At 46.3% G+C, this 26502-nt stretch overlaps 1 protein-coding gene across 3 annotated transcripts in view; it reads left to right on the plus strand.

Annotated features, from left to right (window-relative positions):
• Positions 1-26502, plus strand: part of UBR4 (ubiquitin protein ligase E3 component n-recognin 4) — an 85002-nt gene that overhangs the window by 50626 nt on the left and 7874 nt on the right. For all 3 annotated transcript variants that reach the window (XM_054085776.1, XM_054085777.1, XM_054085775.1), the window contains 32 exons: positions 622-707; positions 1988-2075; positions 2198-2391; positions 3424-3663; positions 4781-4919; positions 5732-5857; positions 6025-6153; positions 6608-6951; positions 7187-7277; positions 7642-7726; positions 8106-8233; positions 8937-9066; positions 9899-10056; positions 10565-10674; positions 11371-11512; positions 12695-12776; positions 13760-13933; positions 14257-14378; positions 14994-15191; positions 15310-15390; positions 18148-18235; positions 18629-18756; positions 19154-19261; positions 19459-19578; positions 20293-20483; positions 21146-21319; positions 22990-23089; positions 23617-23835; positions 24107-24220; positions 24549-24691; positions 24873-24998; positions 25947-26141. In XM_054085776.1, the coding sequence (XP_053941751.1) occupies positions 622-707; positions 1988-2075; positions 2198-2391; positions 3424-3663; positions 4781-4919; positions 5732-5857; positions 6025-6153; positions 6608-6951; positions 7187-7277; positions 7642-7726; positions 8106-8233; positions 8937-9066; positions 9899-10056; positions 10565-10674; positions 11371-11512; positions 12695-12776; positions 13760-13933; positions 14257-14378; positions 14994-15191; positions 15310-15390; positions 18148-18235; positions 18629-18756; positions 19154-19261; positions 19459-19578; positions 20293-20483; positions 21146-21319; positions 22990-23089; positions 23617-23835; positions 24107-24220; positions 24549-24691; positions 24873-24998; positions 25947-26141 (4553 nt within the window). The remainder of the gene's footprint in view (positions 1-621; positions 708-1987; positions 2076-2197; positions 2392-3423; positions 3664-4780; positions 4920-5731; positions 5858-6024; positions 6154-6607; positions 6952-7186; positions 7278-7641; positions 7727-8105; positions 8234-8936; positions 9067-9898; positions 10057-10564; positions 10675-11370; positions 11513-12694; positions 12777-13759; positions 13934-14256; positions 14379-14993; positions 15192-15309; positions 15391-18147; positions 18236-18628; positions 18757-19153; positions 19262-19458; positions 19579-20292; positions 20484-21145; positions 21320-22989; positions 23090-23616; positions 23836-24106; positions 24221-24548; positions 24692-24872; positions 24999-25946; positions 26142-26502) is intronic.

The raw sequence follows: 26502 nt of genomic DNA on the forward strand, positions 1-26502 counted from the left end.
AGATTTCCTGTCAGAAGAGCTTCTGGTGGAAGTTGATTTTGTTCCCTAAATTTGAATGTTAAAGAAGGCTACAAAGGGGTCCTTAAAGAACTGGGCAATGTGGAGGGTTTTTATTTGTTGTTTTGGGTTTTCTGTGCATTTTGGGTTTCGATTTTTTTCTGATTTAGAAGAAAACTTCTTTCCCACAGGAAGCCTTTGTGGGAACATAGGTCTGTCTGCTAGCTCTAATTCATAGGTTTTTGATATCTCAGCTCCTAGAAATCTTCTGTAACCACAACTTCTGAACAAAGGAAGTGCTGGGATTTCTTAGGGGATCAGTGGGCTTGAGAACAAGTAATCTGGACGTGCTGATATATGCATGCGTGTGATTAAAGAGCTGGGAATGCCTTGCAGATCTTAGCAGGCATTTGCAGTGATTGCCTGACAAATAGCACTGTTATTGTGGCAAAGGTCTAATTTTAGGATCATTTACATTCCTGGGTAATGATTTTACCACATAAATCCTTGTGGGTATCGCATGTGCATCTTCTGGGGGACCTGGAGCCCCAGGAGATATCTTTGTGTCTTTGTAGCAATAAAAAGAATTATTGAGAAGAGAATGTTTTCCTAATTGTGTTTCAGTTGAAGGAGTACTCGCAGAAGGCTGTGGAGATCCTCCGGACTCAGAACCACATTCTCACCAACCACCCCAACTCCAACATTTACAAGTGAGTGATTCCTGACTTTGATCTCTTCCACTGAAGGAACTTTTGGGCGGAAGGGGAATACACAATTCTAACACAACTGTGGTGGAGGCAGAAACTGTGCTGAGGTTGCACGTTTGCCACAGCTGGCCTGGGAGAAGAGCAGAGTCCTTTCTACCATCTGAAAAACGTGACATTCCATGTGCTGTCAACAGTTTTGCTTTAACTTTTTTGCTTTAATTTTCAGTAGATATAACAAAATGAGGAACAATTTTGGGGTATAGACTTGCAGAATTGAGTGTTGTGCTCTTAGTCATACCTTGGCTGTTAGTGATTAGACTGATAATGCTGCAGAGTGAAAAACAATCATTTTCAACCTGCATTACATTGTAATGGTAATAGGGAGGCTCTGCAAAGGGATCTGAACAGGCTGGACCGCTGGGCCGAGGCCAATGGCATGAGGTTTAACAAGGCCAAATGCCGGGTCCTGCACTTGGGGCACAACAACCCTGTGCAGTGCTACAGACTGGGGGAAGAGTGGCTGGAGAGCTGCACGGAAGAGAAGGACCTGGGGGTGCTGGTTGACAGCCGACTGAACATGAGCCAGCAGTGTGTCCAGGTGGCCAACGGCATCTTGGCTTGTATCAGAAGTGGGGTCACCAGCAGGTCCAGGGAGGTTATTCTCCCTTTGTACTCAGCACTGCTGAGACCGCACCTTGAATACTGTGTTCAGTTCTGGACCCCTCACCACAAGAAGGATGTTGAGGCTCTGGAGCGTGTCCAGAGAAGAGCAACAAAGCTGGTGAGGGGGCTGGAGAACAAGTCTTACGAGGAGTGGGTGAGAGAGCTGGGGGTGTTTAGCCTGGAGAAGAGGAGGCTGAGGGGAGACCTTATTGCTCTCTACAACTGCCTGAAAGGAGGTTGTGGAGAGGAGGGTGTTGGGCTCTTCTCCCAAGTGACAGAGGACAGGACAAGGGGGAATGGCCTGAAGCTCCGCCAGGGGAGGTTCAGGTTGGATATCAGAAAAAAATTCTTCACAGTAAGAGTCATTGGGTACTGGAACAGCTGCCCAGGGAGGGGGTCGAGTCGCCTTTCCTGGAGGTGTTTAAGGAACGGGTGAATGAAGTGCTGAGGGACATGGTTTAGGGAGTGTTAGGAATGGTTGGACTCGATGATCCAGTGGGTCCTTTCCAACCTTGTGATTCTGTGATTCTGTAATCTAAAACTATTCTCATCCAGTGGCTTGTGTTTAAAACACAGTGAATGCCAAATTCCATATGTCAGTGTTCTTCCCCTCATTCCAGCACGCTGTCTGGGCTGGTGGAATTTGATGGCTATTACCTGGAGAGCGATCCTTGCCTTGTCTGCAACAATCCGGAGGTGCCCTTCTGTGTGAGTAATTACTGTTCTTCAACTTCTTCCGTTTGTAGGGATCCCAGCTGCTTGCAGCAGTGCAATTTGCTGCATTTCTGGGGTTTTGGGGATGCAGCATGTCCTTATTTTTGTCTTCTCAGCACATCAAGCTCTCCTCCATCAAAGTGGACACACGCTATACTACCACTCAGCAAGTGGTGAAACTAATTGGCAGCCACACCATCAGCAAGGTGACAGTGAAGATAGGAGATCTCAAACGGACCAAAATGGTCCGAACCATCAACCTCTATTATAATAACCGGACAGTGCAAGCCATAGTGGAGCTGAAAAACAAGTATGTTCACGGAGTTTTTTTGTGTGCAAGTTACTGACATTGTGTTCTCTGCTGAGGTGTCTGGCTTCTCGTTTTAGCTAACATTCCTTCTTAGGCTGTTACCATCACTATCAGCATTGGGTAGGATTGTTCCAAGTCTCCTCAAATAAGGTGTTGAAGAGAGGATCCAGATTTCGCCTAGAGATTGAAATACACCTCTAAAATTTGTGTATGCCAAGTTCGTACAGGCCAGTTTTAAGCACGAAACTTAATTGTGTGGAAACCGGTATTAATATGAAGGGCACCTCCTGGCGAGTTTGCCTTGGAGAGGGATTTGGACCTTGCAGCGTGTCCAGAAATGCAGAAAACATAACACTGCTTGTTTGAAGCCACATAGTAGAATTAAAATCAGAAGTTGGATGGCCTAACTCTCGGCTGCTGCTTTGCCCACAAAAATGGCTCTTTTTCAATACATTGCTCAGTCTGGAGCCAGTTCTGTTTATATGCTTTCCCTCTTACTTCTTGAGATGCTCTCACCAGAATCAGATCTCTGTGGCTTAGGGATTAATCTGTGCCTGCCGCTTTTTGCTTATTTGAAGTCTTAATCCTCTGTGACATCACGAGTGGCTGCTGTGGAGAGGATTATGATGTCACAAAGAGAGGATTCTGACTTCAGGTTGAGAATAAGCAGTGGGAGCAGATGAGATCTTTAGAAATAAATATCCTGTTTTCATGCAAATGTCCTTACTAATAAAAAAATGGAGGTGAAAATCCCTAGAAAATGTCTGTAGAATTAAAGTTTTTCCATGAAGCATCACCAGCTCTTTAATCCCAAACAGTCTCTCTATGAAGAGGATAGAGGCTTAAAATGTATTTCTGGCTACATATCATGTCAATACAGAAGCTAAGGAAACGAATCCTAGAACTGCTCTCCATTCATCCCATTTAAAGTAGATTTGGAGCTGAGACAGCTGCGTTTGGCTTCTCTTCCTACGCGGGCAGAAAGGGCACTTCCCCACAGAAACACGCGTCTGCTTTCTTTCTTTTTCCCAGGCCGGCTCGTTGGCACAAAGCTAAGAAAGTGCAGCTGACCCCAGGACAAACGGAGGTGAAGATCGATTTGCCGCTGCCCATTGTAGCTTCAAACCTGATGATCGAATTTGCAGACTTCTATGAGAATTACCAGGCTTCCACGGAGACCCTGCAGTGCCCCCGGTGCAGCGCCTCTGTCCCGGCCAACCCGGGGGTGTGCGGTAACTGCGGTGAAAACGTCTACCAGTGCCACAAGTGCAGGTAATGCAGCCTCCTTCCTCCCCACGGAGCCAGCGCTGTGGGTTTGCAGAGCCCTTGTGCTATTGCCCGTGTCGGGTGTTTAACAAAATACCCAACTATTTAAATACGCGATGCTAGTTAAAACAAGCACACAAACAAATTAGTCGAGAAGTATAAAACAGGCTTACAGGGATTTAATGCTAATGCAGGCGAACAAAGGAAACCCGATACGACAATACTGGAAGAATGCAGAAGTTTCAGATCAAGTTTAGAACAGAAAATGCTGGTTTTTCGGGCCTGCCTGTTCAAGGGCACGAGGCTGGGGTTCAATTAGATGGCAGGGGGTTCTCTGCAGGATCCCTGGCTTAGCCTTTAAGACGGACAGTGCTCACTTGTCTGTTCAGAGTTTTTGTTGTGCTCTCCTCATTCATAGCAGGGCTCAGGGTGGAATTTACTGTGCGCTAGGCAAGCTTTCACTACAGTGTTATAAATCCTTCTCTTTTGTGGGCTTTGTCTCCTTATCTGTTATCTCTTCCTCCCTTATTGTCCCATATTCCTCTCTAATCCTCATGGGATTCAGGGTGTTGATCAGGTTCTTCCCATAGATCACCTGATTACTGGTACATCGAAAGGTTTCCATATCCCTTTCTGAATTATGGGGCTATTAATTAGTTTGTGTCATGCCGCTCTTGTCTGCGATGGGATAATGGTGTAGCCAGTCTCACTGCAACTGGGTGAAGAGTGAGAGCTATGGAAAGCTTAGACCTTACAAACCAAAACATTTTCCTTTTATCTGTGTTCTCGCAAAGGGCAAACAGCCCTTGTCCAACATTCTGCTGGGAATTACTGGCCTTAAAGTGGAATCATTAGGAACCAGTTCACATCTGCTTCTGCTTTTTCCATCCAGAATGTGACACCACTTCTAAAAGGACTTTTTTGTTGCCTGATTTGTAGGTTTTGATTCTCTTGTAACTCGTGTATTTCTTGTGGGGCTCCCCCTGGGCGGTTCGGTAGGTTGGACATCTTAAAGGCCATTCTCCTCTTTTACTTTCCGAGTCCATTCACAGCTTACTTCATTGCTGCAGTTATCGTGACAAAGCTCATCTGCATTCTCTGGCCTTTCTGGCTTCTCTTTCAGATCCATCAATTATGATGAGAAAGATCCCTTCCTTTGCAATGCCTGTGGGTTCTGTAAATACGCTCGCTTTGACTTCATGCTGTACGCCAAGCCATGCTGCGCGGTGGATCCCATAGAAAATGAAGAGGATCGAAAGAAGGTGAGATTCGCTAATGAAATGCTGTATCTCTTGGCCGAGTCAGCAGCGCAGGGGCATCAGAGGTCCATCCCTCATGGGAGTAACATGGAAAATAGTGTTTCTGACTGACCAATGCATTCCTTATTTAACGTGTTACTCCACTCAGTAAGTAATTTTGCAAAAGACACATAGTTCAGTGCTTTGCTTGTAAAGGAAACCTGGGAGGGGCTCTGGAGCAGGGAGTGCAAGGATAGGATGAGGGGAACTGCTTTAAGCTGAAAGAGGGGAGACTGAGATGAGATCTTAGGGAAAAATGTTTTGCTGTGAGGGTGGGGAGGCCCTGGCCCAGGTTGCCCAGAGCAGTGGTGGCTTCCTCATCCCTGGAGGGGTTCAAGGCCAGGTTGGATGGGGCTCGGAGCCCCTGATCCAGTGGGAGGTGTCCCCTCCCATGGCAGGGGCTGGAACTGGATGGGCTTCCAACCCAAACTACTCCATGATTCTACGAAAGCAGCTCTCTAACCCTGCATTTCCGTGCCATGCTGTGCAAGAGGTGAATTTGGGTTGTACTGTGTGTGTTCCCATCCTGTCTGAGGAGCTCTGCTAAGGAACGAAGAACCTGTTGCCATACATGGTCTGTCCCAAGGGATGAGTGTGCTAGGCACAGCATCAGCAGAGCAGTACTCGGAGCATGAGTGGCAGGATCGTAGTTTATTTGTATTTTTTTGCCAGTGAAAGGCAAAAGAGACAGAAGACTTGGAGATTGTTGCCTGTAGTTCCATAGAACTAAAAATTGTGTCTGAATATAAGAGTTTCCTTTCCTTTTTTATTCTTAGGCAGTAACAAATATCAACACTCTCCTGGACAAGGCAGACAGAGTATATCACCAGCTAATGGGACACCGACCGCAGCTGGAAAACCTTCTGTGTAAAGTGAATGAGGCGGCTCCTGAAAAGCCCCAGGTAACGCAGGACAGGCAGATCTTGCCTGGAACACCAGGCAGATGTGACACTCACCTTTGTACTGCCAAGAACAAAGATAGGCCCTGGTCTTAGATGCTGTTCTGCAGGAGTTGGTTTTGTGTGTAGCCTCCATATATGATTCCATTCTGTTTTCTGCTCTGTTCCAGGATGAATCTGGTAGCAGTGGAGGGATAAGTTCTACCTCAGCCAGTGTGAACAGGTACATCCTCCAGTTAGCCCAGGAGTACTGTGGGGACTGCAAGAACTCTTTCGATGAGCTTTCCAAAATCATCCAGGTATGACATGCTTTGACTTGAGTCTGGGTCATGTGTTTTCTTCTGTCACCGGATGCAGCACATATCAGAAATGGAAAGTAAGATATTGCCATTCTGCGTTTAGCAATACCATTAACGATTGGTGTTCAGCTGCATATTTTCAGGGCAATAACAAAATAATCATTTTTAAAAGCTATGGTTACCATTAATGCTATGGATCTGTCACATTTCCAGTGTTACATTGCATGTAATGTAGACAACAAGCTTTTAAATGGAGCAGGTAACTGGGATTTAGGCTGGGATTTCTAATAGATTTCCCATCTGCTATTGCCATAATGGATTTCAAGTTCTGGGTCATGTGGTTAAAAATGTTTCCTCACAAAACATACTGTGTAAATAACCTATGAGTGAGATTAGCAACTATGTGAAGCCTCACAATTCCACAACTTTAATTTCTCCTTTTCTGTGTTTCCAGAAAGTGTTTGCCTCTCGAAAGGAACTCCTGGAATATGATCTCCAACAGAGGGAAGCAGCAACAAAGTCCTCACGAACCACTGTCCAGCCCACCTTTACTGCCAGCCAGTATCGTGCCTTGTCTGTTTTAGGCTGTGGCCACACATCATCCACCAAATGCTATGGCTGTGCCTCAGCTGTCACCGAACACTGCATAACGCTGCTCCGGGCTTTGGCCACCAACTCTGCCATCCGGCATATCCTTGTGTCCCAAGGCCTTATCCGAGAGCTCTTTGACTACAACTTGCGCCGGGGTGCAGCCACTATGCGGGAGGAGGTCCGTCAGCTCATGTGCCTTCTGACCAGGTTAGGTGGGATTCACTGTTTGCGGCCCTCTGACTTCCAGCGAACTCTGGAAAGCCCCATATGTGTAAATATGTGATTGGAAAGAAGTGGCTTTATAGGGGAGATCTCTTAAATCAGCAAACTGCAGACTGGAACTGTGTGTACATTTGTTATCAACTAAGCTGAAACCCCAGGAGCTTTTGATATTGAGTACGACCACAATGTAACAGTGTTCTCTTTCTCTTTCTGGAATTAGGGACAATCCAGAGGCCACACAACAAATGAACGACTTAATAATTGGGAAGGTTTCTGCAGCTCTGAAAGGACACTGGGCAAATCCAGACTTGGTGAGAAAGTCCAGTGTTTTCCTATTTTTTTCTGCCCCTCAGCAGCTGCTGGTGTACAGTTTCCTTGCATTTCTTACATTAATTCTTGCATTTCTCTATTATCATGGTCTGTTTATAATAGAAAGTCTTTTTGTCTCGATAGGAGTTAGAATAAACATTAGGGTAAAGGACAAAGTTACGTGATGAGGTGTATGCCTAGGTTTCCTCAGGCAGTTCTGCCTGTCTTGGCTCTCAAATAGGTTGGGATTAAATTTACTTAGATCGATGTGTTTGGAACATGTGCGTTTTAAAAATCAGAAGGACAAAAAGGACTGCTGCATTACCAGGACTTTTCAAAGGCTTTGAACTTGTGTCTGTGTTACAGGCTAGCAGCCTCCAGTATGAAATGTTGCTGCTTACAGATTCCATCTCAAAGGAAGACAGCTGCTGGGAGCTTCGGCTGCGTTGTGGTGAGTTCAGATGACTCCTGTGAAAGCCTTATTTTAAAATGCTTTGCTTAGGTCCATATACTGTAGTACATGGATTTTAAGGATGATGCCGACTTGGATAGGTTGTGATTAGGGTGACAAATGGAGTTGGCACCAGGTAGCTTTGTCTTGGAATAGCACCTTTCTTGAAACAGGGGTGCTGAGAAATAGAAAGATGGAGGAGTAAAAGGAAGGATGGGAAGACTCTCTTGCTGTAATGAAAAATAGTGGCTTTCCATCCATGGCTGCATGAGAATGTGATCATTTTGCTTGAGGGTATGAGATATTACCGAACTCTGAGCACCTACTGTGTGCTGTCTGCAGATCCGACAGTGGCATACACATCTATTCTGTCTTTCAGCTCTCAGCCTCTTCCTGATGGCCGTGAACATTAAGACTCCAGTGGTTGTTGAAAACATCACCCTCATGTGCCTGCGCATTCTTCAAAAGCTGATCAAGCCACCTGCTCCAACCAGCAAGAAAAACAAGGTACTGCCTTAGACAGGTGCTGAGCAAGGCATCTGAAAATCTGCTGATTAAAGTCTGACACACTGATCTCTGTGATTAATAACTGCAAGGAAGGCAGGGCTTGCTTTTCCTGCTCACGGTTACCGGGTAACTTCTGTCTTTTTAGGCTGCAGCTTGCAGGTAGCTGCTTTGCTTTTTTTACTGTTCTTTGTTGGCTTTGACCACTACTGTTGAAAACAAGGCTTTGTTTTTTTCCCTCTGATCTGAGACATGGGAAAAGAGGTATTTCAGAGCTGTGGCTTGGTTATTTTGGTCTGACTTTTGGTGCTTTCAATAGCTTTGTAGTACCCAAATATGGTGGAATCAAATACCTTTGATTTTTAAATACAGAGTTAAAATTCTGATAAAAATTGCATTGGTTGGCTGCTACCTTGATTGTAATATAGGATAACATTTGCGAGGGAGAAGGTGTGTTTCTGCTTTGATCTAGCTATCTAATAGTCACAGACGGATGTCAAAGATGGGTTTACTGATCTTTCAGTAGCAGCTGGAATGAGGCCTCTCTCAGTTCATCACTAACAGAAACTGCATACCCTCCTCTTGTCCAAAAGCAGCCTTTACCTCTTCATGGAGCAGACACAACCAGTGATTCACCTGCAGGAATTACTCTTAAAGGAGCAGCCTGTAGCTTTCTGAAGAATCACAGAGCCTTTTTGTTTATTAGGATGTGCCTGTGGACGCTCTTACCACTGTGAAGCCTTATAGCAATGAAATCCATGCACAAGCTCAGCTGTGGCTCAAGAGGGACCCGAAAGCGTCTTATGAAGCTTGGAAGAAGTGCCTCCCAGCCAGAGGTAGTCTTTGATATTTAACCTTGGGCAATTTTTTGAAAGAACGTGTACATCCCTCCAGGTTGAATAAGGAATGTATTTCTGTTGTGTTGGCTTCTGTCCTTTTGACATCTGATACCATCTTCACACTTACCTGTGTTGACCTGAGAGAGTGTAGCAGTGACTTTTCTAGGCTGTGTTGCTCAAACCCTGAGCAGAAAACACACTGAGCCTGGAGATAGTCAAGGGAGTGTCAAAAATGAAACTTGTTGCTTGTTCAAAATGTTACCAGCCAGCTGAAAAGGTGATTGAGTTCCCCTGGAGACTCTGGGACTTGCATCTGTCTTGGAAGTGAACATAGGTCCATGCAGAAGTGAAAATGGCAGCAGAAAGAAATAAGAAGCTACTTCCCAGCTGAAGTTTGGAGAGTTTTGATGTGAAGAAAAAATGCAATGGCAGTTCTCTTGAGTTGTGTGGAGAAAAGGTGGCTCCAAGGAGACCTTATAGCAGCTTCCAGTATTGAAAGGGGCTCCAGGAAGGCTGGGGAGGGACTTTTTACAAGTGCCTAGAGTGATAGATGAGGGGGGGCATGGCTTTAAACTGGAAGGGGGAAGATTTAGATTAGACATTAGGAAGAAATTCTTCATGATGGGGATGGGGAGGCCCTGGCCCAGGTTGCCCAGAGCAGTGGTGGCTGCCCCATCCCTGGAGGTGTTCAAGGCCAGGTTGGATGGGGCTTGGAGCAACCTGATCAAGTGCGAGGTGTCCTGTCCCTGGCTCTCGCAGGGGGTGGAACTGGATGGGCTTTAACGTCCCTTCCAACCCAAACCATTCCATGATTTTATGAATATCGCAGGTGTAGATGCCAATGGGAAATCACCCAGCAAAGCTGAGCTTCACCAGATTTACTTGTTGGAAAAATATGTCTGGAAATGGAAACAGTTCATGAGTCGCCGTGGGAAGAGAACTTGCCCTCTGGATCTCAAGCTGGGACACAATAATTGGCTGCGACAGGTAAACGTGGATGGAAGCTCCATTGGGATGCAGCAAAGTTAACAGTCAGGGATTGCTGCGAGTTTGCTGCAGTTCATGCGCTTTGCAGATAATAAAAGCAGTGATATTTGGAGAGACTATCACTGCATCAAATTACAAGTCAGGTTTGTAACTTTGTTCCCTTAAAAATATTACATCTAAACATCTCTCCAATAGTCTGCATGTTCTTAATTCTGAACCGTTAATTGCCACAGTGCTCCTTCCTCTCTCCTTAGCTGCGTTTTGACAGGGAGTTTTCATAAGTGCTGGGCAAAAGTTTTCTGTGTCTCTCAATGAGTGTGGCCTGCGTTGGTTAAACATTCTGATGGCAAGCAAAGCAGGTGTTCCTACAGAGTCAAGTGTTTGAAGGAAAAGAGAGCACTGCCATCAGGTCACCAAGCTGCCCTGTGGTATCTGTGACTTTTTTTACGATATCATAAGTTTATGTGTGCATGCCAAATGATCCCGTCCTTTAATGCTCTCGCCTCAGGTGCTGTTTACTCCTGCCACTCAAGCAGCGAGGCAGGCTGCATGTACAATCATGGAAGCCCTGGCTACCATCACCAGCCGCAGACAACAGGTCCTTGATCTCCTGACAAGGTATTTCCATGTTGCCACACTTTGCAACTCCAGCATTATTTTTCTTTAATTCCCATGAGAATCTTTCACTTCTTCCAACTTTTCTCACACCGCTTCCTGCTGTACCTCTGGTTCACAGGCATTTTTTGGCTGGGTTCTAAAGCTTTATGAGCTGGGATGGTACAGATTTAGAGAGACTCTTTATTTACTGCCTGGCACCGAGCTATCGCAGTTCTGTGCTTTTACCAGAGGTAAACAGGTTGGTTTAGCTGTGTGGACATTTCCCCTGCCTCCTAGACAGCGAAGTAATAGAGTGAACCCATTTCCAGCTACGGTGATGTAACTTAGCCCAGTTGATGCAAGTAGTGCAGTTGAGGAACTCCTTTCTGGGACAAAATACCACTTCAGCCATTGAGTAATCATAGAATCACCGGGTTGGAAAAGACCTCCTAGATCATTGAGTCCAACCATTCCTATCTGCCACTAAACCATATCCCTGAGCACCTCAGCTTTAAATACCTCCAGGGATGGGGACTCAACCACCTCCCTGGGCAGCCTGTTCCAGTGCCTGATGACCTTTTCTGTGAAAGATTTTTTCCTGATATCCAGTCTGAACCCTCCCTGGCGCAGCTTTTTCTTTCTTTCCGTGATGTCTGTAAGCTGTGAGTACCTTTTGGTGCTGTGAAGCGGTTGTCAGCTTGTGTTGCTCTTTCCCAGCTACCTGGACGAGCTGAGCGTTGCAGGCGAGTGTGCTGCTGAGTACCTGGCGCTGTACCAGAAGCTCATCAAACCCGCCCACTGGAAGGTCTACCTAGCAGCGAGGGGTGTCCTGCCCTACGTTGGCAGCCTCATCACCAAGGTACAGACTGGCACGGAGGAATGAGGGAACACAAAGAGAGCTCCTCCTTGACCTGGCGGTTCAGTTTTTTTGCTTTGAAATCTTCATCCTTTTGTTCTGTGCCCCGTTGTCAACCCCTGCCAGATTTATGAACTTCACCCTTTGGTACAGTTGTCTCTGAACAGAAAGAGCTACAGTGGTGCTAACCCCAGCCATAGTGTTCCTCAGCACAAACAGGCCAGTGTACATCAATTCACTGCTCTGGGGGGCAGTTGTGCTAAGGGATAATATAAATATTGCTACACTGACTTGGCTTCCGGTTGGAAGCTGTCATAGCTGACAGACTGGACTTGGAAAGCCCTTAATGACAAGGGAGGATTACGTGTGCTATCACTCCTGGCATGTGAATTACAGCCTGTGGGAGAAGCACCACAGTTAAGTTGCAGTTTTCAGAGCATTAGGTTGTAGATGTTTGCTGTGATGATCCCTTTTGCGGTCCAGAGAGGCAGGTCACAGAATCCTAGAATCACCAGGTTGGAAAAGACCTTTGAGATTGAGTACAACTGTACTTGTCCACTACTAAACCATATCCCTGAGCACTTGATCTTACCCGTCTTTTAAACTGCTCCAGGGATGGGAACTCCTCCACTGCCCTGGGCAGCCTCTGCCAGTGCCTGAGAACCCTTTCAGTGAAGAAATTTTTCCTGATGTCCAATCTGAACCTGACCTGGCACAGCTTAAGGCGATTGTCTCTTGTCTATCATTTCTCACTTGGGTGAAGAGACCAACACCCAGCTCACTACAACCTCCTTTCAGGCAGCTGTAGACAGTGATGAGCCTCAGCCTCCTCTTTTCCAGGCTAAACAACCCCAATTCCCTCAGCTGCTCCTCATAAGACTTGTTCTCCAGCCCCTCATCATCAGTCATCAGAGAGATGCCACCGTCTTCGTTGTGGCCTCCAGTCCATCATGGAAAGCCATTAGTGCAAAGCAGTGGTAATAGGTAGCGTTAGGGAGGAAATGAAGAGGATGTTGGAGGTATTTTTTCCTCTCCCTCTCCTGTTGCTGCTTTGCAGTTATGTTTTTTCTGTGGCTGGCTCTGTTTCTTTCCTGCGTTCCTTTGCACCCTGTGTTAGACACTTGCCCGCTAGACATTATTTGTATTGCAATGTCTTGTCCTAATGGGCTCGTTGATTATTTTCAGGAAATAGCCCGTTTACTCGCCTTGGAAGAAGCAACGCTCAGCACGGACCTGCAGCAGGGCTATGCCTTGAAGAGTCTCACAGGTATTTGGTGGCATCAACACAAGTCCTGTAGCAGGATTGGAGATAGGGCGGTCGCTGTTCTATATTAGAGCATAGCAGAGTTTCAGAGAGGTGGTTTAGCGTTTTGCCATTTTCAGCAATGGGTTTTTGCCATCAATTTAACATTTAATGCCTAAATAGATTTTTTTCTGTAGTTTTTTTGTGGTCAGTTTGAGTTTTTATTGACTTGAACTGAGGCACTGTATCATGAACAAACTCAATCTTACCAGTTCCGCCCCCCCCCCCCCCTTTTCTTATTTACATTTATTGTACAGTGGAATTCCCAGGGCCATTTGCTGGTTCATTTCCACCTGTTGTTTCCTCCTTCCTTACTCTGTGGTTGCCTTTTTGGATCTTCTGGGCTATACTTTGTTTAAACACTGGTTGGAAATGGAAATGTGTCATTAACTACATCAGTCTTTCTGTATTCTCTTCCATGTTCATCGAAAATTAATGGACTAATTCATAAAGCCTGGCTTCTTGCAAGAAAAAGCATGTTGATAAATACGTCCTGGGAAAGAATCCAAGTGTTTCGTGGTTCTTTATTATAGGAAGGTCCAATCCTATGATGTAGCTGATAAGTCGTATACCACGCTTGCTGTCACATTGTCAGAGCCAGTTAGATGTTAGGAGCAGAGCTGTCACCAGCTTTTGACGTATCTTGTGACAGGCAAATATATGAGGAAGGGTGGAGTTTTGTCTCACGTGCTTAGAAAGCTCGTTATACCCTTTCCGTACTCCCTCATCACGCCATGGGGTATCATTTAAGAGGCAGCTCTTACAGACCAGGGTTTTGCCACCAACCGTAGAAGAGAGCTTTAAACCACAGACTGGCAGTGGGAGTTGTTACAAGTCATTTCTTTGTGCTGCTTTTACAATATTGTGCCCTGTTTGCTGCCTGCATGACATTTAGAGCTAAAAATCAAACTCTCTTCCCACTTCCTGAGTACCTCATTGCTTTGTAGGTCTTCTCTCTTCATTTGTGGAGGTGGAGTCCATCAAGCGACACTTCAAAAGTCGCTTGGTGGGTACAGTCCTAAATGGTTACCTGTGTTTGAGGAAATTGGTGGTACAGAGAACAAAGCTGATCGATGAGACCCAGGACATGCTGTTGGAGATGCTAGAGGATATGACAACAGGTAAAACCAGCTCAGTTGAACCTTCCAATGTTTCCTTCTGGCACAGAAAAAGTAAATAATGTTCCAGGAGTCATTTCTTATTTTCCAGGAATATAAACCTCCTCCTTTTTATGGGATTGTTTTATTGCAGCCCAAGCATGCAAAGGGTTTTCCTAGTGACTATACCAATAAATAGCCTTTCACCTTTTAAGTAGTGAATGTGGAAAAAAAGAGGGCACCAAACTATGGTGCTCATTGCAGAAGGATTTATTATGTATGATGAGTTAAAATGAAACCCTTAAAAGTGACTCTCGTAACTTTTTAATGCTTCTGTTTCTTGGCAGGCACAGAATCTGAAACCAAAGCATTTATGGCAGTGTGTATAGAGACTGCAAAACGTTACAGCCTCGATGACTACAGGACTCCAGTCTTCATCTTTGAGAGACTGTGCAGTATTATCTATCCTGTAAGTTGAGAGATGTCTGCAGCGTCGCTTATAAAGTGAGACCGCTTAAACAGATTGAGTTGCTTGCGTTTTGGAAGAGTCAGTGTCTGTAGTAACGGTTTAATGTAACCAGCGTGGAACTGCAGTAACGTGGTGTCCCATTCGGGGTTTTTAGTGTTCAGGTTTCTGCTGTGGCTCTGTGCAAAAGAGCAGAACCAGTGGTATTGCAGAATCATAAAATGGTTTTGGTTGGAAAAGACCTTTAAAAACATTGATTTGAACCATCAGATATCCAGCCCAGCTAAGCTCACCACCAGACCATGTCCCCAAGTACGACATCTACTCATCTTCTAAACACCTCCAGGGAAAGAAACTCAAGCATCATCCTGGGCAGCCTCTGCCAATGCCTGACAACCCTTGCAGTAAAAAAATATTGTTTCATGCTGAAGATTTTTCTTACTAAGTGGTACTGGACATCTTCAAAATGCCACCTGTGTGGCAAAGTGTGGCAGGATGTACCGATGGCAGAAGGACTGAAGGTGTAGGGACATGTTGTCACTTGCTGCCATAGAAATGCAGGAGTGGGAACATGGTTAGGGAAGACTGACTCACTCTGTCTCTGCTGCTGTTCTTTAGGAAGAGAATGAAGTCACCGAGTTCTTTGTAACTCTGGAGAAAGATCCTCAGCAGGAAGACTTCTTGCAGGGCAGAATGCCAGGAAATCCCTACAGCAGTAACGAGCCTGGCATTGGGCCACTCATGAGGGACATCAAGAACAAAATCTGTCAGGACTGCGACCTGGTAGCGCTGCTGGAGGATGACAGTGGAATGGAGGTGCGAATGCACACATATGGATTTCTTAAATGGGGATGCTGTTTCTAGGCAGCTGGTTGTTGCCAGAGGGGTGATGCAATGCGAGCTTGTTCTTGACTTTTGATTTTCTCCCTTTCAGCTTTTGGTGAACAATAAGATCATCAGTTTGGATCTGCCTGTGGCTGAGGTCTACAAGAAAGTGTGGTGTCCCACTAATGAGGTGTGTCTTCTCTTTATATATGTTAACAGCTCAAAGCACCTGCCACAAAAATGAACAGAAGAAACATCTCATAAGTCAGGGTTTATTTTCTGGGGTATCATTTCTTGGGTATGATTGCTCAGCACCTTTCTGTGCTCTCTTAGGATGGACACTTGCTCAGTTCTGCAGTGTAAGTGATTTAAAAGCACGTAATTCTGGCCCTGGTGAGTGTGTTGAACTTATCCCTGTGGTATATCAGACATGTGAGCTGTCTTGAGTAACAAACTTTCTCACATTCCTCTGGGGAAGCAGCTGAACTTTGTCCCTGCCTTTCACAGAGGATTTCACACTCCATCTGCATGTGGTGGTTTGGTGGGTGCATGCAGACAGGGACACCAGATTGCTCCATCAATCTTCTTCAGAGATGAACCCAAATTATTTACGCAGAGAAGAGCATCCAACATTTCTCCGCATTACTTTGTGCTTCTACTCGTGTTCGGGATCTGTAGGACTTGGCAGATTTCATTCTCCCAGTTTGCTCTTAGTATATATGGCCTGTTTTTCAGGTGAAGAAATGGACCCCACAGTCTGAAGGGACCAGTCCACCGTGTCACAGTAAGCTGGTTCCAGAGGTGGCTGTGGTCCAGAATGAAGTCTTCCTTTCCTTTTCTTGTAGCCACTAAAATAAACTCCCACTGAAAGTCACAGACTCATTAAGGTTGGAAAAGCCCTCTCAGCTCATCCAGTCCAACCATCAGCCCACCCCCACTGTGCCTGCTAAACCATGTCCCCAAGTGCCACAGCCCCACAGGTTTTGAATCCCTGCAGGGTTGGAGACTCCGCCACTGCCCTGGGCAGCCTGTACCAGAGCTTCACCACTCTTTTGGAGAAGAAATTTTTTGTAATAATGGTTCTGAACCTCCGCTAGTGCAACTTGAGGCTATTTCCTCTCGTCCTGTCACTTGGTACTTGATTGAAGAGACCAACACCCACCTCACGACAACCTCTTTTCAGGAGGAGAAGACATTCATCACACCAAATCTTGCCCATTCTGAGTATGTTCTTTAGAGTCACTGCCAGTAGCACTTTAGATCATGAAAGAAGACTGATTTGCCCAACATTTGTTCATTCCTCATTTACTCTTGCAGTTGCCTTTGATTGAAGCCTTGGTTTCCTGGAATAATTTATTTCTGTGCTTTCGGGGAGGAATTCAAACAAAACGCTCGATTTCAGTGAGTTATGATATAGCAAGTGGTTCTCATCAAGCTTTATTTAAGTAAGAAAGCATTCTGTGCTGCAAAATAAGCCCAAAGCTAGGTGACAGTGATCATTTTTAGTAAGATACCAGCTTGGATGGGGAAGTGAGAGGCTGGTCTTAATCAGTGAACTCGGTTCAAGTTCCTGAGGGAAATCATCGCGTGTGCTGCACCTGCCTGCCTGCTTGGAGCGCGGAGGTGCCCTTCCCGTCAGGTGCTGAGCTGTAGCTGCTGTGTGGCTCTCCCAGGATGCAGTGCTGTTGGTGAAAGGCAGAGTTTGCTCAGCATTACTGTCGCTGAACAGCTTTCATCTGTCTTCTTTTGTGTGCCCCTCCGCAAAGCACTTCTGGAGCCGCCGCTCATGTTCCCTAGGAAATAGACAGGCACACAAGAACGCAACCTCAGGCCCCTTTTTGTTTTCCTTGTCTCTCACTGGCTTTTTTTGTTCATCTGCCATTTTACCAGGGCCCCTGTGGTGTTAATTGCTGATCTCTAGCGTGGCCTTTGAGCAGATCTTCCCCCGGGGCTTTCCCTGTGCTTATGTATTTGCTCTGACATTAAGCACTGCTTATTCCACATTAGGCTTAGCGCGCTCTCTGACAGGTTTTCTCTCACAAGGTCTCCTGCTCCCAAATCTGGGATTTTTCTTTTCTGCTTTTTATTCAGACCTATGGATTAAAATGGAAAGTTTAGTGATACGCTGTCAGTTTTTCCAGCTGGAAACACAACTGGAAAACTAGCCCTTTCCCAGGGTAAAAGCGCAGCTTGTGCTTTGGTGGGTTGAGTTTTATCATTTTAGTAACATACTGTCCTACTTGAAAGCTCATTAAATTGCCTTATACTCCTCCTCTTCCATTTTCTATCCCTGCAGATTTTATCTGTTTAAAGCACCCATTCAATTAGCCTCTCCTGCTTTGTTTACTAGGCTGTGCCCGATCCTTGTTTCCCGGGATTGCTGTGCAATCACAGAATCATGGAATGGTTTGGGTGGGAAGGGACCTCAAAGCCTATCCAGTTCCACACCCCTGCCATGGGCAGGGACACCTCCCACTGGATCAGGGTGCTTCAAGTCCCATCCAGCCTGGCCTTGAACCCCTCCAGGAATGGGGCAATACCCTCAGAGGGAAAGGTTTTCATGGAAAGAGGGCATTTCTGTAGAGATAAACGTATTGTGCTTGGCTAGATCTTCCACTGGTGCTAAAGGAAACTGTTGGAGAAGACATGAGGATGAAAACACTGTTTTTTCCCAGCCTTTCTCTCTCGTTGGCAATGCTAGGAAAGGGCGGATGGACCAAGTGATGAGTTATTGATGTTTTTGCAGGTGGTGGCTTCACTGTTGATTTTAATTAATCTCAGTAAGGGGAGAATGAGGGAGTGAAAGATTGTTCTGTTACCATCCGCAGTCCAAACACCTCAAAGGAGAACTGAGGCTGGAGTGGCTGCTAGACACCATAACGAGAACTGGACTCGTGTAGAAGTGTCTGCAGAGGTGTGGTTCATACAGTGCTCTCCTCTCTTGCAGGGGGAGCCCATGAGGATCATTTACCGGATGCGAGGGTTACTAGGAGATGCAACTGAGGAATTCATTGAGTCTCTCGACTCCACCACTGGTAATGCACTTGTCTCCTAAAGCTGGGATTAGATGTGAAATCTGAGGTTCGCTGCCGAGCAGTGACACTATTATCTGTACAGCACTGAGCTTAAAGTTGATTGATGTTGCTTTTCCTACATTTACCTGCTTCACCTAGAGTGGAGGAGGATTTTAACAATGCCTTAAGTGTATACTTTAAACGTGAACACCTGCATGGCACAGGACTGTTCTGCCTGGCCCTTCTTTGTATTGCTGCTCATAATTCTTTTTACATTCAATACAGTTGAAGTGACTTGAACCGCTGCTAAATGTGTCCTGCTGTTCTCTCCATTTTGCTTCACTGTTTTGTCCCTGCATGAACTTGCCATGTCGTGGCAGCTTCCTCTCTTCACAATCTATTTCTGTCCTGCAGATGAAGAGGAGGATGAGGAGGAAGTTTACAAGATGGCAGGCGTCATGGCCCAGTGTGGAGGTTTGGAGTGTATGCTCAACAGACTGACTGGGATCAAGGACTTCAAACAAGGCCGGCACCTCTTAACCGTGCGTCCCAGCTTCTGGTCTTTGGGGTCAAGAAAATACCACAAATATTAATGAAGTTTAGTTGTCTGCCTTGTGTTGCAGCAGACGTTTCAATTCATTAATTGATGAAAATCTGAGAAATTCCTTCTCTCCCTCTCCCGTTCCTCTTGGTTAATGATTCTTTACAAGGACTTTGAAGTGTGTAGAAGTTGAGGAGTTGTTAAGACCAGATCCTGCCTTGCTAGACTGATTGTTTGCTGCCTTGGCGTTACTTGAAAACGAAGCTGTCCTAAGGTTAATGTTTGTCTAAAACTCTGGTTTATGCTTTACTCTGGAAACCGGGTATTTTATCAGGTACTTTTAGTTTCAGCAGAATCTTACTACTTGTTTTAGAGAATGCATTCTCTGTGTTCTGTAGGTGCTGTTAAAGCTGTTCAGTTACTGTGTGAAGGTGAAAATAAATCGGCAGCAGTTGGTCAAGCCGGAGATGAACACTTTGAATGTCATGCTGGGAACTCTTAACTTGGTAAGGACGACGTGGACTCTCATGAAGTGTTTTCCATGGACTCCAGTGAATTTAAACTACCACAGGAGATCTTAAATGTTGCTGGGCTGGCACTGCAAATTATGTTAGCCTGTCCTTAGCTGTTAGCGAGTACAAATGTGTAGATCCATTAAACCAGTCACTGCTGGTGTTACAGTAATTGCTGCCATCTTCTCCAGGCTCTGGTGGCTGAGCAGGAAAGTAAGGACAGCGGAGGAGCGGCCGTGGCGGAACAAGTGCTCAGTATAATGGAGATCATACTGGATGAATCCAATGCAGAACCTCTGAGTGAGGACAAGGTGAATGCCTGCAGCTCGATGTACAAATGGAAATGTTGACTGGGATTCAAGGCTTGCAAACATCTTATTAGAGTGATGCTGTGCCTCTGGAGCTGTGGAGGTGTGCTAGATGGGAGTCTAACCGTTGTTATGCTTGCTGGCATGTCATAGCAGGCCGGGGAGGCAGGGCAAGAGGAGTGCCCTGAACCAAAACCGCTGTGAAGCTTCTTTTGGATGGTTCTTGCACAGCCAGGTGGGGGTTATTAGGCACTGCTTGGATCCTTCCTTGCTGCTTTGGGCCACAGGCCAGGGAGAGACAAGAAAAGACACAGCTCTGCCTTGTTTTTCCCAGTGTTTTCGTACATGTTGAAAACATAATTGGTTTTCCAGCTAACTGAAGGTAAAAACAATATTTCAGCTACACTGAGAATGAGAAGAATTTTTCAGGTGTCTTTTGAAACTGTTGGTGTACAGGAATCTGACATCCTTTGGGCTAGAACTGTTAGACCTTTTTGACTAGAAAATTCTTTTAATAGTAAGTGGGAGAAGTCACTTATTGGCTGGAAGAGTGGTTACAGCCATTCCACAAGACATTTGGGGATGAGGCAGGGTTTTGTTCTTCATCAGGCTCTCCTATCACGTTCTAGTGCTCCAATCCATCAAGACTGGAGTAGTCAACTAGCTGCTTGAGTGAGGGCTTTCCTGAACATATATCATGCTCTTCTTCCTTTTCAGGGTAACCTCCTTCTGACTGGTGACAAAGATCAGCTGGTCATGTTGCTCGATCAGATTAACAGCACTTTTGTCCGTTCCAATCTCAGTGTCTTGCAAGGCTTATTACGCATCATCCCTTACCTCTCCTTTGGGGAAATGGAGAAAATGCAGATTCTGGTTGATCGATTCAAGCCCTACTGTAACTTTGATAAGTAAGTTGTCGTATTTCAACTAAAAGCACCTGAAATCTGGCGTACTGACAAGTCTATACAGCTTTTTTTCCCTCATTGATGCTTACTTCAGTGTAATGCAAAGCTTCAGAGATTGCTGGTGCATAAGCTTGATTTCCTATTTCACTTCTAAGCCGTTCTCAAAAGAAGTATGTGAGTGTGTAGCTCAAGAAATAGGGCTTTAGAGTTTATTCTGAGATGACAAGGGTCTGAGAAGCTTTTTTGAGTCACTGAGCTGGAGTAGGTTACGTGCATTCTTAAAATCACAGAATCATGAAATGGTTTGGGTTAGAAGGACCTCAAAGCCCATCCAGTCCCCTCCCCTGCCATGGGCAGGGATACCTCCCACTGGATCAGGGGCTCCAAGCCCCATCCAACCTGGCCTGGAACCCCTCCAGGGATGGGGCAGCCACCACTGCTCTGGGCAACCTGGGCCAGGGCCTCCCCACCCTCATCATGAATAATTTCTTCCTGATGTCTAACCTAAATTTTCCCCCTTCCAAATTAAAGCCATTGCCCCTTGTCCTATCACTACATGCCTTTATTCTTCGCTTCCCTTGCCAAATTCAGCACAAATGTGATGAGAATTGCAGGCAGGGATGTTTGGAGAGCCTCCAATTTATCGTTTCTTCTCTTTTTTTCAGGTATGATGAGGAGCACAGTGGAGATGATAAAGTTTTCCTGGACTGTTTCTGTAAAATAGCAGCTGGAATAAAGAACAACAGCAACGGCCATCAGCTGAAAGACCTCATCCTCCAAAAGGGAATTACGCAGAATGCCCTTGACTACATGAAAAAGCACATTCCCAGTGCAAAGAAGTAAGAGTTGCTACTTAATGTATGCAGTAAACCTAAATATCCTTCTCTCATTTCATCACCACAATAGTCTTCCAAGAAAGCTGTTAACAAGTCCATGTTCAGAAGCATTTAGGCTTGGTTCAGCTGTGATGCAAAGGGTCTGGTGAGACTGTGCTACTGTAAAGAGGGGCAAAGAAGCCAGTGATCTTCCCACTTGGTTCCCATCCAAGCTGGTTTCTTCTGTTCCCTGCCTGTTCCTTACCTATTGGATAGGTTCCTTACCTACTCGATAAGGGAAGGGCTGTGGATGTAGTCTTCTTGGACTTCCATAAAGCCTTTGACACAGTTTGTCATAGCATTCTGCTTAGGAAACTGCCTGCCTCTGGTCTGGACAGGCGCACACTCTGCTGGGTGAAAAACTGGTTGGATGGCCGGGCCCAGAGAGTGGTGGTCAATGGAGTTAATTCCAGCTGGAGGCCGGTTTCGAGTGGTGTCCCCCAGGGCTCAGTGCTGGGTCCAGCCCTGTTCAATCTCTTTTATCAATGACGTGGATGAGGGGATCAAATGCACCCTAAGTTTGCGGACGACACTAAGCTGGGTGGAAGTGTCGATCTGCTGGAGGGTAGGGAGGCTCTGCAAAGGGATCTGAACAGGCTGGACCGCTGGGCCGAGGCCAGTGGGATGAGGTTCAACAAGGCCAAATGCCGGGTCCTGCACTTGGGGCACAACAACCCTGTGCAGTGCTACAGACTGGGGGTAGAGTGGCTGGAGAGCTGCACGGAAGAGAAGGACCTGGGGGTGCTGGTTGACAGCTGACTGAACACGAGTACGCAGGTGGCCAAGAAGGCCAATCGTATCTTGGCTTGTATCAGAAATGGCATGACCAGCAGGTCCAGGGAGGTTATTCTGCCTCTGTACTCAGCACTGATGAGACCGCACCTTGAGTACTGTGTTCAGTTCTGGGCCCCTCACCACAAGAAGGATGTTGAGGCTCTGGAGCGTGTCCAGAGAAGAGCAAAGAAGCTGATGAGGGGGCTGGAGAACAAGTCTTACGAGGAGCCGCTGAGAGAGCTGGGGGTGTTTAGCCTGGAGAAGAGGAGGCTGAGGGGAGACCTTATTGCTCTCTACAACTACTTGGTTGTGGAGAGGAGGGAGCTGGGCTCTTCTCCCAAGTGACAGGGGACAGGACAAGGGGGAATGGCCTGAAGCTCCGCCAGGGGAGGGTCAGGCTGGACATCAGGAAAAAATTTTTCACGGAAAGGGTCATTGGGCCCTGGAACAGGCTGTGCAGAGAGGGGGTGGAGTCACCATCCCTGGAGGTATTTAAAAGACGAGTGGATGAGATGCTCAGGAGCAGAGTTTAGTGGTTGATGGGAATGATTGGACTTGATGATCCAGGAGGTCTTTTCCAACCTAGTGATTCTGTGATTCTGTTGCACTTAGATAGAGCGTTTGCTATTGATAGCTCACAAACATAAATCCCAAGGTGAAGGGTTGACCCTGTGGCTGCTAGCATGCGCAACGTGGGATTGTGAATGTCACTTCATTAGTTAATAGAGGAGGACACCCGGGGGAAGGTGCTTGTCTTGCCTGCAGCCTGCGCGCTGCAAGCTGTGCTGCTGGCTGGCTGCCAAGCACTGTTTCAGAATGGGTGACTGCCCTTCAGCTGCTGCCTCTTCTTTTCTGTGCAGTTTGGATGCAGACATATGGAAGAAATTCCTCTCTCGACCTGCACTTCCTTTTATCCTGCGCCTGCTCCGAGGGCTTGCCACGCAGCACCCTGCTACGCAGGTGAGGAGACCATTCTGAAAGCCAAGTGGGACACGGCTGGCTTGTTAAACTGCTTTTTGTGTCTGTAGATAAGCAGTTATTTCTATAGTAGGTATTTCTGTGCTGTTGTTATTGGGCTTGGAGAGACCCACCAGCTTCAGGTATCATCTGTTCGTCTGGAAAAGGCTGGAGGGCAGAGATTTTGACTTCAGTATTTTCTCATGTTGTGGGGCGTGAGATGTACGCACCAGTGTAAAGAGAAGGTAATTTAGGACTGAAGTGTATCGCAGTGATAGGCATCTCAGGATCTGATTGCTATTCTGAGAATGCCGTTTATCCAGCACCAGAATCTGAGCTTGCAGTAGTGGCCAGCACAGGGACAAGTCAGCCCAGTCTCATAGGTAGTTTGAGGGTCCATAATGCAGCAAAGATGAAAGTAAGACATTTGGCAAAAATTGTTGCAGATGAGAACTTGGGTGGGGTTGGAGGAAACAGTTACTGTCACTGCACCCTTTGTCTGAAGGAAGTGCTGTTTCAATCCTAATCAGGTACTAATAGGTACAGACTCGATTACCAACCTGCACAAGCTGGAGCAGGTGTCTAGTGATGAAGGGATCGGGACGTTAGCGGAGAATCTTCTGGAGGCACTAAGGGAACATCCAGAGGTGAATAAGAAGATCGATGCTGCCCGGAAGGAGACACGTGCGGAGAAGAAGCGTATGGCCATGGCGATGAGACAGAAAGCCTTGGGCACTCTGGGCATGACGGTAATGTCTGTTTGCACTCACGGCAGACGAGTGACCTAACAATCTTTTAGTTCTGTCTTGCTAAAACTGCCATGCAAGGACTTCTATAAAATGATTTATTGACAAATATTGCAGAGCTCAAGCCCACAGTTTGCCTGGTGCTGCCTGGAGAGTAAATACGGTTGCTAGCAGCGGGCTGAATTGGGCTGGGTCTGGCATTCCTGTTACAATGGTGGGCATGGTGGTGTTCATCGTTGTCTTTTTAACTGGCTTGAGCTGTTCTCTCTTTCAGACGAACGAGAAGGGTCAGGTGGTGACCAAGACTGCACTGCTTAAACAGATGGAAGAGCTGATAGAAGAACCAGGTCTGACTTGCTGCATCTGCCGGGAAGGCTATAAGTTCCAGGTAAAGGGAGATGGGTTTGCAAAGCTCTCTTGCCAGCTGGGGGCACTTGCCAGTGTCCGGCTGCACAGGGATCAGTGCATTGGGTCTTAGAGATCAAGAGATCTCAGGTTTGGTTCTTGGGATCAGTAATTTCAGAGGTGGTTGGGAAGTGAAAGTGTCTTTCCGGTGAAAGTGAGGTGTTTTCAGTGAAAGCTGGAGAAGGGTTTGCTCAGTGTAAGTTTGAAGTAGGGACTAAGAAGAGATGAAATTTAGTGCAGTGTCAGCATAATACAAATTAAGAGCTGCTACAGAATGAACCATCTCTAACGTAGCTGCTGTATACTTGCAGCCGACAAAAGTCCTGGGTATTTATACTTTCACCAAACGCGTTGCACTAGAGGAGTTTGAAAACAAGCCCCGAAAACAGCAGGGATACAGCACAGTCTCTCACTTCAACATTGTCCACTATGACTGTCACCTCGCAGCTGTAAGGTACGTACTGATCACAGGCTGGAGAGCGGTGGCTGATGTTACTTCCCGGGGTCGTGTGTGAGCTGAAAAGCTAAGTCCATAGTTTAAAGAAGCTGTAGAATTGTCAACTTTTTGATGATTTCTTAGACAAAAACTTGCATACTTCTAACTTGCCTGAATGTGGTTTGCTCTCTCAATGCAGACTCGCTCGTGGCCGTGAAGAATGGGAAAGTGCAGCCCTACAAAACGCCAACACCAAATGTAACGGGCTCCTGCCAGTCTGGGGACCTCATGTGCCAGAGTCTGCTTTTGCTACTTGCTTAGCACGGTGAGTAGGAAAAGTTCCTTCTCAAGCTGTTCTGCGTTTGGGTCGGTGAGTCAGCAGGTTATCACAGAGGCGTGCAAGTTTCAAAACATAAAATCAGAGATGATGGCAGCTGAATCTCGTAACTCTGAGCCATTTTAGATTCTACCATCAAGAGCACATTTCCTAAACAAGTGCAGGTTTCTTGGCTTCACATAAAGAAATGCAGGACTCGTGAAGATGGAGTGTGTAGTAACATGGATTGTAGTGTGGATTTCCAACCCTCTGTTGGATGGTGATGAGTTGCAGTAGCCTGATGGTGATGCTTCATCGTGTGGTTGCTGTTTTGGTCCACATTGTGCTGCTTTTGTACTGGCATGTTAGAAATCGGGAGTAACATCTTTAAGGGATTGCAGCCAGAGGAGCTGTATCCCAAACCCTGGACATGGGAAAACAGTATCGATTAGTGTACGCATGGGTGCAGATGGAATTGGATTCGCCAGAGTGAGCTTGAGAGCCTCCCTTTGGGGAGGTTAATCAAAGGTGCTTGCATTTTGTATCCTGTTCGTTGTCCCTGCCCATGGCAGGGGGTTGGAACTAGATGATCTTTAAGGTCTCTTCCAACCCAAATTATTCTGTCGTTCTATGATTCTTTAGAACTTTTCCATGAGGTTTTTGCTCAGATTCTGAACTATGGTCATAGAATTATGTTGAGTTCGAGTTGAAAGGAACCTCAAAGCCCATCCAGTCCCACCCTCTGCCATGGGCAGGGACACCTCCCACTGGCTCAGGGGCTCCAAGCCCCATCCAACCTGGCCTGGAACCCCTCCAGGGATGGGGCAGCCACCACTGCTCTGGGCAACCTGGGCCAGGGCCTGACCATTCTCACCCTGCTCTGGAAGAAGAAACTGCATTAAAGCTTTTAAAGGTTAAAGGGTTTTTCATAAAGTAAAGCTGATTCCTGTTTTCCAGACACAACACGTACCTCCAGGAATGCACAGGGCAGCGGGAGCCCACCTACCAGCTCAATGTCCATGACATTAAACTACTATTTCTCCGGTTTGCGATGGAACAATCATTCAGCGTGGACACCGGAGGAGGAGGAAGGGAGAGCAACATACACCTCATCCCGTACATAATCCACACGGTGCTCTACGTCCTCAACACGTCAGTACCTTTCTCTAGCAACGAGCTCTGCCTTTCGCTCTCAGTCTCCAAAAGATCTAGAAGGGCTGGGCTTTGTTCCATGTATGAGGCAAGAAAGGTGGGAAATCACACACAAGTTTTAGGAGGAACCAAATTGCACATTTTAAACAGATTGGTACAGGTTTGCATTGTTTGGAGTGGAGCGTTGCGCCTGGACATGCAGGATCACAAGGAACTTATTGAGTAAAAGCAATTGGGACCTAGCTTCTCTTTCCATTCTAGATGTAATTATTACCTCTGGGGTGAGTAACAGGGTTATTAGATTAAAGAAACACTGCCAGCTTCAGTTTCTCTGGAACAAAGAGACACCATGATGAAGTAA

This window comes from Cuculus canorus, chromosome 21 (assembly GCF_017976375.1).
Source record: "Cuculus canorus isolate bCucCan1 chromosome 21, bCucCan1.pri, whole genome shotgun sequence".
Lineage (NCBI taxonomy): Eukaryota > Metazoa > Chordata > Aves > Cuculiformes > Cuculidae > Cuculus > Cuculus canorus.